The sequence below is a fragment of the Andrographis paniculata genome, unplaced genomic scaffold (assembly GCF_009805555.1).
Source record: "Andrographis paniculata isolate CXL003 unplaced genomic scaffold, ASM980555v1 Contig36END, whole genome shotgun sequence".
NCBI classification, from domain to species: Eukaryota; Viridiplantae; Streptophyta; class Magnoliopsida; order Lamiales; family Acanthaceae; genus Andrographis; species Andrographis paniculata.
Window position 1 is genome coordinate 959,389 of NW_026137569.1, and position 17,135 is coordinate 976,523.

General features: G+C 36.8%; 4 protein-coding genes across 8 annotated transcripts; 2 read left to right on the top strand and 2 right to left on the bottom strand.

The window, feature by feature from the left end:
- Window positions 1-1,130: 1,130 nt before the first annotated feature.
- Window positions 1,131-5,595, bottom strand: LOC127249536 (transcription factor VOZ1). 3 transcript variants are annotated; one of them, XM_051272375.1, is made up of 5 exons: window positions 5,346-5,595; window positions 4,573-4,846; window positions 4,099-4,239; window positions 2,264-2,789; window positions 1,131-2,177 (listed from the first exon to the last, which is right to left on the bottom strand). In XM_051272375.1, the coding sequence occupies exons 2-5, from the start codon at window positions 4,801-4,803 to the stop codon at window positions 1,624-1,626; spliced, it is 1,452 nt and encodes a 483-aa protein (XP_051128332.1). In that variant the 5' UTR covers window positions 4,804-4,846; window positions 5,346-5,595; the 3' UTR covers window positions 1,131-1,623. The 3 variants fall into 3 exon arrangements, with proteins under 3 accessions (XP_051128332.1, XP_051128330.1, XP_051128333.1); XM_051272373.1 differs by having other exon boundaries at window positions 5,429-5,594; XM_051272376.1 differs by having other exon boundaries at window positions 2,264-2,786; window positions 5,429-5,590.
- Window positions 5,596-5,823: 228 nt separating this feature from the next.
- LOC127249537 (OPA3-like protein) lies at window positions 5,824-8,966 on the bottom strand. Of its 2 annotated transcripts, XM_051272378.1 has the most exons (5): window positions 8,560-8,966; window positions 7,966-8,453; window positions 7,144-7,278; window positions 6,477-6,563; window positions 5,824-6,402 (listed from the first exon to the last, which is right to left on the bottom strand). In XM_051272378.1, the coding sequence occupies exons 2-5, from the start codon at window positions 8,092-8,094 to the stop codon at window positions 6,244-6,246; spliced, it is 510 nt and encodes a 169-aa protein (XP_051128335.1). In that variant the 5' UTR covers window positions 8,095-8,453; window positions 8,560-8,966; the 3' UTR covers window positions 5,824-6,243. The 2 variants fall into 2 exon arrangements, with proteins under 2 accessions (XP_051128335.1, XP_051128334.1); XM_051272377.1 differs by having other exon boundaries at window positions 7,966-8,966.
- A 315-nt stretch (window positions 8,967-9,281) lies between these two features.
- Window positions 9,282-12,478, top strand: LOC127249535 (MLO-like protein 12). 2 transcript variants are annotated; one of them, XM_051272372.1, is made up of 15 exons: window positions 9,282-9,303; window positions 9,426-9,564; window positions 9,645-9,702; window positions 9,786-9,937; window positions 10,057-10,173; window positions 10,442-10,502; window positions 10,584-10,672; window positions 10,747-10,821; window positions 10,910-10,998; window positions 11,073-11,122; window positions 11,209-11,249; window positions 11,315-11,488; window positions 11,636-11,671; window positions 11,755-11,883; window positions 11,973-12,478. In XM_051272372.1, the coding sequence occupies exons 2-15, from the start codon at window positions 9,436-9,438 to the stop codon at window positions 12,285-12,287; spliced, it is 1,515 nt and encodes a 504-aa protein (XP_051128329.1). In that variant the 5' UTR covers window positions 9,282-9,303; window positions 9,426-9,435; the 3' UTR covers window positions 12,288-12,478. The 2 variants fall into 2 exon arrangements, with proteins under 2 accessions (XP_051128329.1, XP_051128328.1); XM_051272371.1 differs by lacking the exon at window positions 9,282-9,303 and having other exon boundaries at window positions 9,354-9,564.
- A 2,941-nt stretch (window positions 12,479-15,419) lies between these two features.
- On the top strand, window positions 15,420-16,050 carry LOC127249803 (glutaredoxin-C9-like). Its single transcript, XM_051272808.1, has one exon. It carries the CDS (start codon window positions 15,490-15,492, stop codon window positions 15,889-15,891), a length of 402 nt encoding a protein of 133 aa, XP_051128765.1. The 5' UTR covers window positions 15,420-15,489; the 3' UTR covers window positions 15,892-16,050.
- Window positions 16,051-17,135: the final 1,085 nt, after the last annotated feature.

Below are 17,135 nucleotides of genomic sequence, written 5' to 3' on the forward strand. Positions count from 1 at the left end.
CCGGAAAATCTTGAGCTTCGATAGTGCGCTTTGACGTTCGACGTGTTCTAAAGCTTTCCATCGGTTTGCTTTCTTGATTCGGGTCTGTTTTGGTTGTTCGCGGTATATATTGATTGTCCGTGATGAAATTAGACCTAGAATATTAGCGTTTTCATAGATTGTGGTTTGGTTAGCGTGATTGTGTGTTTTCGTGGATGTCGTTTGTGGTTTGGGTCGAGGTTGAGTGTTTGCTTTGGTTCGATTAATATATTTGGGTATAACTGAGTCCGAGCTTCTTTGATTTCGATATAATAAAAAATTCTTTAGATTCGTTTAATTACTAAATGTCTTTGAGTGAATTATAAGTGTTCAATTCGTATATAATTTCACAACAATATATATAAACACAATCTTATTATTCTGGTTTATTTCAAATTTAATAAAATTTGAACGAAACATAAGGTTTGTACATACTTTATGAAAAGTGGTGTTTTAAATAGGAAAAAAAAAAAAAAAAAAACTTTCTTTTCTACTACATATTTTTATTATTTACATATAAAATCTTAAATTAAATATATTTCACATTTAAAATAACATATCTAATACTTTGTTATAGCATTAAATATCTATTTCGATTCATATTTTTCTTATTCAAAACCCAAAACTCAATTCTAAAACATACGACCCAAACACACCCATAAACTGTATTATAAGCATTTAAACTCCGTGGCACCGTCCATCCTGCGTGAGCATGATTTCAACCTAATTTTGGCATAACACGGCCGTGTTGCTTCTGAATGTTGGCGTGTTTCAATTCAAAAGAATAATTCCTTTATGCATGCAAGTATGCTGTATGCCCGTACATAGGTTAAACACGACCGTGTTGTATGTAGAATAGTATGTAGGCTTACAGACTCCACTCCTCTCCTTTCGTATACAGTCATTGTAACTTCTCCATCATACGCCAAGTAGGTGTGTATATGCACGTGTGTAAAAAATAAAATAAAATAAAATTCCACAGAAACACTAAATACCACCACACTAACAAAATATAATTAAAAATGAGATCAAACAGCATTATACCCAAAAGAGTAGGATCAAAGATCCGGTAAAATACAAGATCCTTGTTTCCATTAATAACCAAGTCAAAATGAAGCATGCAGATAAACATTTCATAGCCAGTCAGATAATAATAACCATATAATCATAATAAGCCCAAAATAATTACATGTCACAGTCACAGTCACAGTCACAGTCACAGTCATATTTGTTGAGAGACAGGCGTGAACAAATTATACCTGCACCAAGGTTGCACCAGCAGTGCATCATCTCCATAACAACCATGGCTCAAATGAAGCCAACCAGGTCGAAACCACCGGCGACCACCCGGCTTCGCTTCCGAGTATCTCACCAGCAATCAAACATAATGTGCAACATATTAGTAAGTAAGATAAAAGTCAGCTCTATGCACTGTGCTTCAGTGACAACGAACTATCGACAACCAAAACCTATTTCTGTATAAAGATGTGATGATACCGGCTCCGTCTTGATAGGTCGAGGACAGAGACAAGGATGAAGGATATTAACTACAGCGCCGCCAACAACTGATAGCCTTTTATTCGAGATGCATATGAAATGCCTTAATCATGTCAAGTAATATCCACTGATATTGTCCACAAGATAGTCGTACGGTTCGCCTGCCACGAAATCAAACCCTTCGCCAGGACTCGGCACTGCATTAGAAGCAGCATAAACGTTCCCGGTTACATTCTTCAAATTGAGTTTTCCCCTTCCCTTCACCACACGCTGCTTGTCATTCGGGAATTCTGCAGTCAGCCTGCCCAATTTCTTTTGCAGATCGGTTACGGAATCGTTGCACGGTTTCCCTTTCGGGGTCTTCTTCCCATCGACGCGCTTGACTTCCAGCCGGTACAATGCGCAGGCGTCATACTTGTTCAGTTCATATTCATAGAGATGCCACTCAAAATTTTCCATGGGTTGGGGGTCCATGTAGTAGGATCTCTTCAACCCTCCGAATTCATTCATCACTTGTTTCCTTGATTCATGCCAGCCTCTTCCATTGTAATCTGGAAGAGAGCGTTGCTTTCGGTTTCCACTTTCAAATGCTCTGCGAGGCTTGTCGAAAAACAACCACTCCCTGATTGTTTCACCTTCCAAGACCGTAAGATCAAATAGTTCTGTTCAAACATCAAGAAAGAAAATCAATGACACATTCATCGAATATTTACCAGGTACAGAAGGCAAGGAAGAACAACACACTCACCAGGAGCATTCCATGGCGACTTTGCAGTGGCAGCACCCTCACATTCTGGAATTCCAACGTCTTTTCCTTGAGCTTTGGCATCAAGCGCAGAAAAAAGTAAATTGTCCTTTAAACCAATGCCGCCAGGGCGGACAACTGGGGACCGACCAGGATAGCCTTCAGCTGGTGCAAGCCCCGCATGATAGATACTACAATAATCCTCAGACTTTTGCGACCAGTCTAGCCCAAGTGCTGGTCTGGGGCAATCCCAAAGGGCACATTTGGGCCCCAAAAATGCAGAAGGTGGGGGACAGATGCTCTGCGGATAACCCGATATCTGAGGAATACCGTCCTTTCCAACAAAACCAATTCCATCGAAACTAGACATGTATTGTTGCTCAAACTCTGGTTGGAAATTATATGAATGATAATCTAATTGTGTAGCCAAAGTCATACTATTCATTCCCATATTGTTGACACCTATGCCAACACTTTTGTACTGATCGGTCAACTGGAAGCCTTGAGGATCATTGGACATGTTACCCTGCTAATCGGATAGGACAAAAAAAAAAGGGAATTAGTAAGATGCCACTACTTCACAAAGGGAAAATGAAAAAAAAGAAAGAAATAAAAAAGCAATAAACTTATGACCAATAACATTGCACATGCAATAGACTCACAAAGCATGTGAAAGGGACAACATATGTTGGCAAACCAAATAAAAGGAAAGGGCACACCTGGTAACGTGTACAATTGTACATTATTATTTAGTGCAGGCACATAGAACACATCACCAACCAAAAGCACCAAGAACAAATTAATGCAGATCAACAAATCACTTATCAGTGAAAAGCATGTTTTCGAGTCTAAAATTCAAAATAATTAAAGGCAAGTCCATAGAGGGTTTAATGTGTATTCGTTAGTCTCAGCTATGATCTGTGAATCCTAAATCAATACAATATAAATTTGGAACTCAATCACATGTCAGGACAACATGATGGAATAGATTAGCCATATTTTCAAACTTAATATTTATCACTTCAATTTAAACAGTCTCCCACAGTTACACTGACATCATACATAGAAGATAACCAGAACATCCTCTTATAATCTTTTTAAAAATCATTCATATGTTCTGGTGTATTTGATTCAGAGATCATGTTGATTAGATCAAGATCCACTCACAGGGCAAGCCTTGAGAATAGTGGAAGTTAGGCAAAACTTCCCATGCTGCCTCTAATGCCAAACCACAGCTGGACAACCATCAGGAGAACAAAACGCAATAACCACAAAGAGAAGGAATCATAGAGAGTTCAAGATGCAAGAAAAGAGGACAATGATCTGGCTGAATATTAAGATTAAAATGTTCTTGTTCAAAATTGAAGTTATCAGTACTGATCACCTTCCAGCACATCTCTTGCAGCACAGTCGAAATGACAGATTTTTTTATGCAAAGTGTGGGGGAAAAGGAAACATAAAACTCTCAGTTGGGATGTAGTTTGGAGTTCAGTTCTATTTTCAGATTATTAGGCCCTACTTTCAGCTCTAATTTCTATCTCTCTGTTTGTTCCGAAACTCAGAGTGTTCTATTTCCCTACTTTTAACTCTCCTATCTTATGTTTTACAAATCTTTCCCAAAAGTAAATTATCCCATCGACCTTCTTTTTTCCTTTCCAAATAGATCACAAGTCAGTTTCTAGATCTACAGAGTGAAAATCCAGGAAGGAGATCTGACATGCAACACTTCAATCTCACACGAAAAAATGACCAGAAACTGCCACCCCCGGCATTTCAAGCTCCAACACACAAGTACAGCTTAACTCACTAATTCCACAATTCAACTGCAAACTCCTAACCTCTTTAGAAGTAGAACCATCCACAACCTTCAGCGCATCAGGATCTGGCTTTGGGGCAGCTAATGCACTGGTTGCATCATCCTCCTCCTCACAAAGCTGCAGTAGCCTACAAATCTCTGCCGAAAAGCCAAGACTTCCTCCCTGCACAACGATTCTATATTAATAATAAAAACTCAACAATGCAACCACGTCGCTTATACACCACAAACTTAACAAAATTTAAAAATAACAAGGAAAATATGTTCCAAATATATATACAGTAAGTTAAAGAACATATATATTAACTTCAAATAGGCACCACCAAATACGCATAGTGCAGAACCATCAGGGTGAGAAATGCCTAACTCATGCTTCTTGCTAATGACATTTAGAATTTACCCAAGGGCAAGCAGACTGCCATTAAAATCAATTGTGAAGTTCCATTATGCAATGTAAAGACGATTACAGTAAATGCATTATCATGAATTCGATTGCCTGCTGAAGTGATGAAGCAGGGGATGGCTCATTGAGCTCAGCCTTCCATTCTCGAAGCATCTGGTGAACTTGCTCTTCCAGCAAAGCTACATCAATAGTCCTGCTTTCCTTTCTGGCTGATTGAAGATCACTAAACATGCCCTGCAGATCATCCACACGATTCTTTGCTCTATCCTTGAAGAGCAGATGAGATGATGATTTGCATGTGCCACTTTTCGAACCCTTACCCATCCAATTAATAGCAGAAAGTTTCACCCGGAGTTCTCAAACCCAACTGAAAAAAGCAAAGCAAGTTATATGAAGACAGATCCCTGCCAATCTTATGAGCACAAAGTCACATCTCACCAATCCAACCCCAGAAGTAAACAAAACCAGATCATGCAACTAAAATTGCCAACGCAGAATCAGAATCCCGTGATTACCAGAAACTTTCCCAGAAAACGAACTCAATTCTAAACATCAAGTCCAGAATCACCGTCAAAACAAGAGGAATTTCTCGATATTTCAAATATCGCTAAAGGGGAGCAGAAATCTCTAACTAAAGAGATCAAAAACCTAACACAAGACTGCAATTCGGAGTCCGTATCCGAGGCCGATATCAGACGATAAAATTGAATTAACACAAAATTGCATATCAAAAAACCCCAATTCTTAGGTCAATCAAACCGCGCTCACACGAACTCCACGCAGTCGGAAACAGAGATACAATAATCAATAGTCGGAAACCAATAGAAACCCAAAGCGATCAATTTTACTAAATTAAAGCGACGTACGGCAAAGGCGGACCCAGATGAAGCAAATACAAAACGGGCGCTCGTTCATCTACCCAAGAAATTGATGTAGGCGCGAGGTTTACCTGTTGGGAGTGTCGCCCGGGAGAAGGGGAGAGATGGGCGCAAATTTACTCGACGATGGAAGGGTTGTTTGTGTGGAAGAGGATAAAGTACAGACGCTTTTTATTTCTTTCAAAAGTGGTACAATTAATTGATTCCCTGCGCATTAACAAAATCAAAATGCGATCCATGCCTTTGATCCCTAATCAAGACTGTAATAAATATTCTCTCATTCCCATTAATACAAATTCGCATTTGCCGGAGAAACAATTAAAACCCCTTTAAATTAATTCATTTTTAACAGTGTTTCGATGGCATTTTTGGGGCAAATGGTTGGCCATGGTGAAAGAGGGAAGCGAGTATGGGAAGAAAGGCATAAAGGGCAGAACCCACTAAAACCAACAAAGATTCTTGGTGATGAGAGAACAGAATTTAAAGCAGAGACAAATTGTGCAATGGGCAATACAATACAATACAATCTTTGATGATAGAGGATAAGAAGCACCTTCCGTTGCTTTTCCCTGTCTGAAACATCACAGCATCATTGAAATTTGAAAAAAAAAAAAAAGGACAAATTGGTGTGGTGTTCAATCATCACCAAGCACCTGTCCAAAGTATACATGAGTTTCTTGAATTGATTAAAAGCAAAATCATGCCAAGAATCCTGTGCTAAGGGCATATTGATTCACCAAAATTTTGTAAGATTGATCTTGTAGTTTTATTCTCTCAAGGAAAAGGGAAAAAAAGTGCAACTGAATCACGGCAGCAGTAAAGCTGACGACAAGAATGGTCGATCATGTATTGCCTAATCTTTGGTAGACTATTTCAGGTTTTGGATTTAATCAAAAGATGTAGGCTTGGCTTCTTCTATGGGAGCATTTCTGAGATTGAACACTCCGGCGAGCCCACGCCTTCTGGCCATCTGTTCAATCTCTGCTAGCCTTTGCTTCATAAGCTCCAACTCTTTGGCTATCTCATCATCTCGTTGCCTCATTCCCTGGATGTCATAGTGTTGTAAAACAGGGTATCTATTTCAGCAAATTGGAGATGTATACAAACTGAGAAAGTTACCTCCATTTCTTGTCTACGAAGTTCCTCCTTTTTAGCTTCTGACCGAGCACTTCTTTGCACCTCAAAGATCAGTGCAGCTACTGCCACCTGATTGATTACATAATATGAAACAAGGGCAAGAAATCAATACTTTGTTCTTTGGATGATCGCTCTCAATAAACACATAACAGGAACTAGTTCAAGTGTGTTCGATTTAGGAAGCCTGCTAGGATGCGAGTTTGGCTAAGGTAATGATGCAGCAATAACCATCATATAGATTTCTTTGATCAGTTCAACTAGTTATTCTACGGATGCACCAAAATATTTGAATGGTTATCAATATATCAACACAAGGCAACCCTTGTATAAAATTGCACATATATACACATACAATTATACACATGTATGTACATCCGTGTGAGAAATCTTGATCTAGATATATAACAGACAGCAGGCTGGTATAAGTCATCCTAAATTGCCCCGCCAACGGGAAAAATGTTTAAAGAGTAGAAAGGTTGTCTAAGGGGGTGTAGGTTTCTTGACCAACTTGTTCAAACAAAACATTCCAATAAATGGTCAATGAACGGATTTTCACAGAATTGTCGTTCTGCCCTCAATCTCAAAAAATATTCGAAACAAAAATAAAGCAGGTAAATAATTGAGTAGATGATGAAAGATTAGGGAGTACAGAGAAGACAAAGATCTCCCCCATGAGATCTACTGCAGCTTGAACAGCTTTTTCCTCATTTAAAGGTCGAATTTCAACGTCAGTTGCATGACCATATATGCGCCGTTGCATGGTTGTTGTCATCCGGTGATTAGCCTAGCTCCACCAACAGATGCAAATACAAAGCATGATGATTACATATAACATAGATGATAGAACCAGACATTCAGAACTGAAATTTAGATAGTCGAAACAAAGTGTGCTAAGAAGATACAGAATGTCTGACAGTCTAGGGATGCTTAGAAGACACAATTAGAGTAAATCTCCATTCTCCAACCATATAATCACCAAATCTTCATATTTCATGTAATGTATCAAATATGACATAAGCGTGCAAAGGGAAATCAAAATATCCTCAACAAAGAAATGTTTATCTGCCTCAAGAAAAATACACACATACACACACTCATATACAGGGTTTGAGAAAAGAAGTGAAAACATAACATGAAAGATAGTACAACAAAGATCAGGGCAAATCAATAGGAGAAGAGAAACCAATAGCATCACAATTTTACAACCAGTAAAAAAAATTTGCAAGAGGTAATGTTAATGCAGCTGTGATACCAACGGCTATGAAACTCTCTAATTAATATTCCCTGCCCTAGTTGGCTACCAAAAGCATTTTACATGCGCATAAGTACAAGAACAAATCCCCACATAAGAAAGCGGATAGGTTCGACCTCCATGAATAGGCTTGACATTGAAGCATTATTTTCTATAAAATTGAAATCACGGAACCACAATATCATCACTCGACCTAAATCTGGTGCAAACGTAATATACCTGAGCGATGCTGACTATGAAATTTCTGAACTTGGGGTGGATTCCGGCCTGTTGTTTCAGCCTAGCGGCAATGGGTTTACTCAGGGTTTTTAGGGCTAGCGTTCCGAGTTTCAATAGAGGAAGAACCATCACTGATCTGTCTTCTTGCCTTTATCCACCAATTTCTGATTGGTACTTGAAATCCGAACTTTTTCACAAAAACACAACGAAAAACTAACCTCTGTATGTATGTATTAAAGGGAAAGTTGACTGGTTCCCATTGAGGACTTTTTTCTTGAGGGGGAAGGCAATAATGTTTCTTGGACCAGACGAATCGAAATCCTGAACGATATTTATACTCATCCCTCTAAATAAACAAAAAACAAAAAAAAAACCGCAGCCCAAATTGTTCCTTTAAATCGATGATCGGAAATATGGGGCGACTTCACAGTCCACTCAACTGCTTCTTTGTGCGGTCGTTTGGAGGGGGAAACGCGTTTTCGGGCAATCTGAAAATTTGCAGACACAGGAATGATCTTCAACTGTGAGGACTGAGAACTGAGAATCTAGTAGATGATAAAATGGTGAATTGAGAGCAAACGAAATTGGTATGACCTTGTTGGGATTGGATCGTGTAAACGATGCAGGGAAGCAGTGAAATGATTTTCCTGGCCCAACACCAATGCACATTTTCTGCGATCCTCCTCCATCTGAGCCCTGAAATCTTGACCGTTGGATCTGCCACGAAATCGAAGGCCACGTGTCTTCAGATTTCTATTTTACATGACGATGACGATGGCAGAATGACATTTCCAGGACCTCCTGGTTCAAGCGAACCATTTCTCAGTGACAATCAGAACCCTGACGCTTGCTCCCAATCAATCATGTCGACACTGATAACATCGTACGGAACGAAATTGCAAGAACAGGTAGAACGGTCCGCGCCATTTCAGAAAACCTTTTGTTCTCTCTGCAACAATCAAGATTCCATTTTTTCCTCGAAACAGCAAATATCATAAGCGATCCTTCTTCCCTGAAACTGTAAACAATTTCGTTAAAGCAAAAACAGACGCGTAAAAAAAAAAAAAAAAGAAGTCCCACCACCTCCCTCCCGCGTCCCCACATTGCTTCCATGGAAGACGGTGACGGCCAAAAATGGCAGCTTCCTTGTAAAGGTCCGAGCTTTCTTATTAGTCGTTTATCTGTCAATGTCACCGTCGCCTCCACCTCGCCCTCAGCTGCCAACAATTACAGTGATTCGAGACCACCTCCTTTTTACCATGGCTGAAACGACGCTATCGGTTGTCGTATTGGTGCGCCATGGCCTTCGTCTACAGTGGGTCCGTCGAGTTGACGGGCGTACTTTTCTACTCTATACCGCTTCAATGATTTGACCTTCTGTGTTGCCTTTTATAAACGCACCACAATTTTCTTCTGTTCTAGAAAAAGTCATTTTTCTCTGATTTCCGTCTCTCTCGCAGAAAATTTGATATGGCCGGAGACGGCGGCGAAGAAGGTCAGTCGATTCAAACCACGCCGACGTGGGCGCTGGCGACGGTTTGTTTCGTGCTGATTTCGATTTCCATTCTCATCGAGCACGGCCTTCATCTCCTCGAGAAGGTTTGGATTTGGGAACTCTGTTCTTCAGTTTTGATATAAATTGTCAGTCCAATGTTGACGGTTTTAGGGTTTTGGTGCAGTTCCTGGAGAAGAAGAAGAGAAAAGCTCTGATTCGGGTTCTAAACAAAGTTAAATCAGGTGAGAATTTCAATTTCGCTTTCCATCCATGATTGAATTGAGGTTTGTGCTTGACGAGCTTCGTATTAATTGCAAGGATGCAGACTTGCTCCTTTTAGGGTTTATCTCCTTGCTGATTCCTGTGTGCGAGAAAATAATACCCAAAATCTGCATACCGGAGGGAGTTGCCAAGTCGTTTCTTCCTTGCAGCGATTCCGCCATTGACGAAGAGGTCGTAGCTAAATGCCTGAAACAGGTAAGCCGCCATTATCAACAACAACTACTACTACTAAAATAAAACAAAAAATCATCACGATCGAACACAATTCCTCAGATTCCAATTTCGTTTATCTCAATTTCATGTTATGGAAACAGGGGAAGATCTCCTTGATGTCTGCAAATGGTTTTCAACAGCTTCAGTTACTGATATTTTTCCTTGCGTTCTTCCATGTTCTCTCCGGCTTCCTCATATTCAGCCTCGGAATGGCAAAGGTATATCAAACTACTACTTCTCCATAACTCCATTGCTTTCGTCTTTATTCATTCATATGATCACATTCTGCTCTGTAGAAAATATCTTCTCCCCTCTAAGTTACAGGCTATGGTGCTTGAATTCCATTCTAGAACTTTCAAGTCCACTAGTTTTTTCAATGTCAAAGCTCTTATTAAACAATAGGGGACTTATGTGGAGATGATTCATCTTAGACTTTCTATCACCATAAACTGTTGACCTAACTAATCATCGACATGAAAATTCCAGATGAAGCAATGGCAACACTGGGAGGCAGAAACCAAAACTCTCGAATATCGATTCGCAAATGGTAAAAATGTTGTGAGATTCTGTGATCTACAATCTAGAAATTGTCTTCTTTTTTATATGATCGACTGTATATCTCATCTAGATCCAAGACGATTCCAGTTCATCCACCAGACATCATTTGGGAGGCGACACCTTAAATCTTGGTCGGAACACAAAGCGCTGCGTCTGCCGGTGATCTCTACAGCCCTCTCGACTTTGTAATTTCCATTAGAATAAGTCACCTTATGTTTGACATATCCTTCCAGGTTAACTTTCTCCGGCAATTCTACGGATCAGTCTACAAAGTCGACTACCTTACACTTCGCCATGGATTCATCGCAGTAAGAGATGATTAGATTCTCTGAGCTAATGCAAACATCACATCTCGAAACTACATATGCTAGTTTGATCATATGGCTATCTGTCCAGGCGCATTTCTCCGAAGATAGCAGCTTCGATTTCCAGAAGTATCTTCTACGAGCACTCGACAAAGATTTTACCATGGTTGTCGGCATACGGTAATTTTCCATGTTCCATCTGAGCAAATGAATTAATTCGAAAACTAACAGAAACTGTACTCTTCCTTTCTCAGTCTTTGGCTATGTGTCTTCTCAGTACTCTTCTTCTTCTTCAATGCTTATGGTAAGATCGACGGCTTCAAATAACCGACATTTGAACAATCTTCCGAGCAGATAAAACTGACCAGCACCATATGTGTTTCGATGCAGTGTTCCATGACTATGCTTGGCTTCCTTTCATCCCATTTGTGGTAAGGACTTATAATTCGCTTTCTTTTAGTCCCACGTGCCACAATATTTATGAACGATATTGCAGATGCTACTGGTAGTCGGGACGAAGCTGCAAAGTATCATTACAAAAATGTGCTTAGACAGCAGCCAAAAATCCCATGTTATCACCGGAACTCCCCTCGTCCGCCCCAGCAACCATTTCTTCTGGTTTGATCAACCGCGCCTTTTCCTCCACCTCATGCATTTCATCTCATTTCAGGTATTTTTCGAGCCTCCTTAATTCTTGCATCTGTTGGAAAACTATATAATAATATAATCATTTTTAACGTACTCTGTTTACCGTTTACAAGTATTTTTACCATATGTAAACTAACTATAGCTACATTCTCTTCCCCGGCGAACTCAGAACTCATTCCAACTAGCATTCTTCTCGTGGTCTTGGGTAAATCCGTCTTCCCTTCAGACAATCCATCACTTTTTTTTTACCATTACTAACACGACGCCGTGTTCTTTCCTTTCCATCAGTACAAATTCGGGCTGCGATCATGCTTCCACCATACCACTCTAAGCATCGCCGTCAAGCTAACGATGGGAGTGATTGTGCTCGTTCTAAGCGGATACGTTACTCTCCCTCTATACGCCTTAGTCACTCAGGTAAACAACAAATTCACAACCTACTCATCGCTCGATTCAATCGACATCAGTCGTAACTACTTGTTGTAACAATGATAATACACATACAGATGGGCACTTCCATGGCGGAATCCGTGTTCCCGGATGGAGTAAACCAAGGTCTAAAACGATGGCGCGCCAAAGCCAGGCGCAACGTCGCTGTAAGAAGCAACAGGCCATTGCTAGCTTCCGCGAACAACGATGCATCGGTCGAGTCTCTGTCTTCTTTAACTACACTGGATGATGCCTCTGCCTCTGAAGATGGAGATTACTCGAGTGATGAAAGTGCAGAATGGAGTAATGAAGAGATCAGAGGTGAGAGATACAGCCAGAATTCAGAATCCTTCCACGGCTTCGACGTGAGCAAACCAGAGCATGCTTCATAAGGTGAGAACCAATTTTTAGCTGTATATATATATATACATGCACTGTCATCATCTTTATTGTGAAATCAAATTGGGTGTGTATCTTTAAAATATTAATTTATTTATTTTTAAAATTGTCTATTTATGTTAGGTCAATTTACTCAGTGTAATTGAGATATTTAGGACCCGTTTGAATTGACTTAAAAAATAAGCAGAAGCCAAACAGAAGTAGAAGCAAAAGTCAAAAGTCGAAGCATTTCGATTTTGTGTTTGGATAAATCATTATAAAAGCAATTTTTTTAAAAAACTATTTGGAAGTTATATAGTTGAAAATATAATAGTATTTTTTTATAACACTTTTATAATTTAATTTAAATTTTATAAATTATATCTAAAGATATTAAATTAAAGTATAAAAAATGTACTTTTAAATTTTGATTATTTATATTTTAAAATTTTAATTTTAGGATAATATATCAATTACATAAAATTACAATATAATATTAAATAATTTGTATTTTATAATTTATTTTAAAATTTTATAAATTATATTTAGTAATTTAAGTATAATTAAAAACTTTATATACTCCTATTTAAATTTGGTATTTAAATTTTAATTTTAATCCAAATATAATATATATGTTATTTTTATATTATATTATATTATATTATCGTATCGTATTTATTATTATTAAGGATAAAGCAGTAATTTTAAATTAAAAGTGTTTTTGCTTATTTCAGAAGCTACCCCTAATGTGCTTCTGAAAAAAACACTTTTCAGCTTCAAAAGTTGCTTCTGCTTTTGGACAGAAGTCAATACAAATATATTGAACTGCTTTTTTTTAAAAAAAATAGAAGCCAAAAACTCCTGTTAGAAGGCAATACAAACGGGACTTAGTATTCTAAGATATATTATGATCATTTCATAGTCACTTTATAATGTTTATTCAACTGTTTAGTGTTTTCTTTGCTGGTCTTGAGTCTATTTATTAAGTTTGGTCATATGTTTATTCATACGTTTGTGCATTCCAGCGTCATAAGAAAAATATAATAATAATAATTATTATTATTATAATATAAATAAATAAATAAGTATAGTGTGCTTGTTTTCTTTTTTAAGGAAAAAAACAAAGAAGAGAGAGTAATAATGCCCATTACATGCCACACTGCAATCACATGAAATGTTCTGATGGGTGTACCTATTTTGGGTGCCCTCTATATTTTGATATTTTTTAAGAAAATGATAAAAATAAATATTGAAGATATACATTAATTGATAACGAATTAAATACTCTCTCTGTCCCCATGTAATATGAGTGTATTACTATAGACACGAAAATTTAAGTACAATATAATTAGTAAGTAATTAAAAAGTGTATTAGTAAAAATAATTATTTTTTGGTAAAAATAATTATAGATTAAGATTAAAATAAGTAAATAATTTAATTAAAAAAAATTTAAAATGCGATTAAAGTATATCATTATATTTTCAAAAATAAAAAGAACAACTGAACAAAAATAGAAAATATGAATAAATTATGTGGGAGGAGGGAGTAGTATTTATACAAAGTTTTCAACTCCAATTTTTTATATAAAATATTTAATTGCTATTTTATATCATAGTAGTAGTGGTAGTAGTAAATTTTCAAAGATATATGAACGTGGGAAAGTGGAACCAATAACAAAATTAAAATACTTTGGCGTATTTTTCCGACAAATAATTTTTCTGATTAATAGTATAAAAAAATACAATAATTCTATATATTCATAAAATATAGATTAAATTGTTTTTTTCTTTTTCTTTTTGGACGATATTAAATAATAATAATAATAATAATTATTATTATTATTATTATTATTATTTTCTTATTGGACAACGAGATTAAATTGTTTTCTAATTGGATCTATAATGTCATGCGAGTAATGCAATTTTTTAAACATTTCTGCAAATTATATTTTATGTGGTATCAAAACCTTAATTTCTCCGGACAAAAACCAACTAAGGATGTATTTCTTCGAAGGATTTTTGACAAAATTCTACTAATATATATATATATATATATACATTTTACATATATATTTATATTTATTTTAAATAGTTTTTTTTATATAAAAACTTATATTGAATATAGTATTTAAAAAATATACTACAATTTTTTTTAAAAAATGTAAATAAACAGTCACAAACTCATTTTTATCATATAGTTCCAAAAAAATAATTAAATTTCAGCTAAGTGCGTGACATTGCCTACCACTGCTACTAAATCAACTTAAACTAGTACTTGCCAAATTTCATATGCCGTGCTATGATTTGTTTCTCGCAATTTTTCATAACACACCAAAAGCAATAAACACACACCCATAATTTCTTTCTTTTTGCCTCTTTAGTTTCCCAAATTTATGCAATATTTCTTGTCTTCTTTTTAACTTTTACAGTTTTGGCCAACGAGTTTCATGAACCTTATAACTTAATTCAAATATAATATAAAATATCAATAAATATTTTCCACAATTCACTTAAGTATTGTGGGGCCCACACTGTCTACGCATTCATCGTCTATGGACTCCAGTCCGCCTCTTCAGATGACGTCATCCTCCACATCTTAACATATTATTAAATAATTTAAAATATATATATATATGTAATAACCGCGGCATGGGCTACCGTGTAAGATGTATTATTAAGCGCAACGAATGAGTCATAGTTCAACAAATTTGACTTAAATCTCCTGGTTCTGGAATTTTGTTTAATTCTTTTCAATTATTCTTCTACCTACTATTTATTTTATTTTCTTATATATATGGTAACAAGTTTTTTGAATAGCCTTCCATTTTGAATTCCAATGGCCCCATTCAACAAGAAACGTATCTGCAGTCAATTGACCCTAATTATGCCAATTCATTAATATTAATTTAATTAACATTTAATCCTCGTAATTATCCCAAATCAGCATTGATAACCTCACCGCCTTAAACAGTAGTCATCATTAATTTAACGGCTGCTGACCGCTTTCGAAAGCCGTCATCTGACGGACCGTGACGAATTCGAATCTGCTACCGTGACGTCCCAGACAGTAACTGTGACGTTCAAACTTACGTCACGGTCGTTGACGCTAGCGAACCTCTCCCTTTCCGTGCTATAAATACGCTCCTCCACCGCCCCTGCCTTCTTCTCCCCTCTCCCTTTCTCTCTCTTCTTTCTTCTCTCGAATTCCGCTGCACCATGCAGAAAACGATCCTCTACAGAGATTGCCTCCCCGCCGCGGCGGCGGCGCCGGGCGGATCGGGCGATCCGGCGGCGAGCGGCGCCAAAAGCGCGAGAAAAGTGGTGGAGGAAAATGCGGCGGTGGTGTTCGCGAGGAAAGGCTGCTGCATGTGTCACGTGATTAAGCTGCTGCTTCACGGACACGGCGTGAACCCTACGATTCTTCAAGTGGATGAGCAGCGCGAAGGCGAACTCGCCGAGGAATTGACGAAAATCACCGGCGATTCGGCGCCGGTGTTGCGGTTTCCGGCGGTGTTTTTCGGAGGAAAACTGTTTGGAGGACTGGAGGAGATCATGGCTGCTCATATTTCGGGTGAGTTAGTTCCTAGATTGAGAGAGGCTAGGGCTTTGTGGCTGTGATTTTCGATCTGATTTGCTAATTCTCGTATAGTTTCGGATTCGGATCGGTATGTTCTAGAAATTTCGAAGAACAATTGCAGAAATTTCCTTTGCTAGTTGCTGATTATGTGAAGAAAATTCTACTCGGTTAATTAATCTGCATATGGTTTTTGTATTGTTTATCTGTGTTATCATTCCAATCAACACATACATATCCATAAACTATTTCATCATCAAAATTTCGAAATTCAACACATCAAAATTTGTCTCGTCTGATTTGCGTATGTATTTTGGGCTTTTCCATCTTTGGTGCTTCGTGTTTCTCGGATCCCCTGACTCATCCATCCATCATTTCCCATAAAAACATGCTATGCTTTATGCTCATCACTCTCACTTATCTCCAATTAATTGTTCATCCATTTTCCATTTTTGGAAGAATCTCTTCACAATTCTCTTCGATTTTTCACTGTACAGCTTATTAACATTATCAAGGTCTAAAAACATTTCGTTGATTATTTTCTTTAATTAAAAATAAATATAACGTCATAAAAAGCACAATTTCAAGAAATACCCCCAAAATTATTCTAAAAACGAACACATTTTCATATGCGATTGTTTGTTGTTTAGTACAGAAATAGTCAGTCGGAACAGCATTACATCAATTTGTTAGCGAAACGTCACATGATTTTGTTGTTTCTGAAGTTGTAATCGAAATAAAATTTTGAAATTGAATCGAATCAATAAGTTGGTGTGAGTGATTGATTGATTGATTGATTACTCACCACGCCCACAATTCTCATTCAATCTTACATATCCACTTCAACAGTAACTCGTAATGTTAGAATTAATATTATACTCTATATGCTGTATTTTCACTTAATTCTTATTTAAACTTTTTTTTTTAAACATATTTGGAATGAATATATATATATATATATATTGGGAAGTTTAATTAAAAGTAAATATTTCATTAAATACTTCAATTTTTTTTACAAATACCATCCCATCATTATTTTTACACTAAAAAATAAGAATAAAAATATTATTATTTTATTTTTAACTATTCACTATAATTAAAATATTATTATTTTTTAAATATTGCGTCAAGTAATTGTTTACTTTATGTGTTGACTGATATAATTTTTTTTTAAAAAAAAAGTAAAAATTAATAAATTTTTAATAACAATTAAATTTTCATTTGAATTCCTGTCTATTTTTTTAAAAAAGTAAAAATTAATAGATTTTATTAACAATTTTAAATTGTA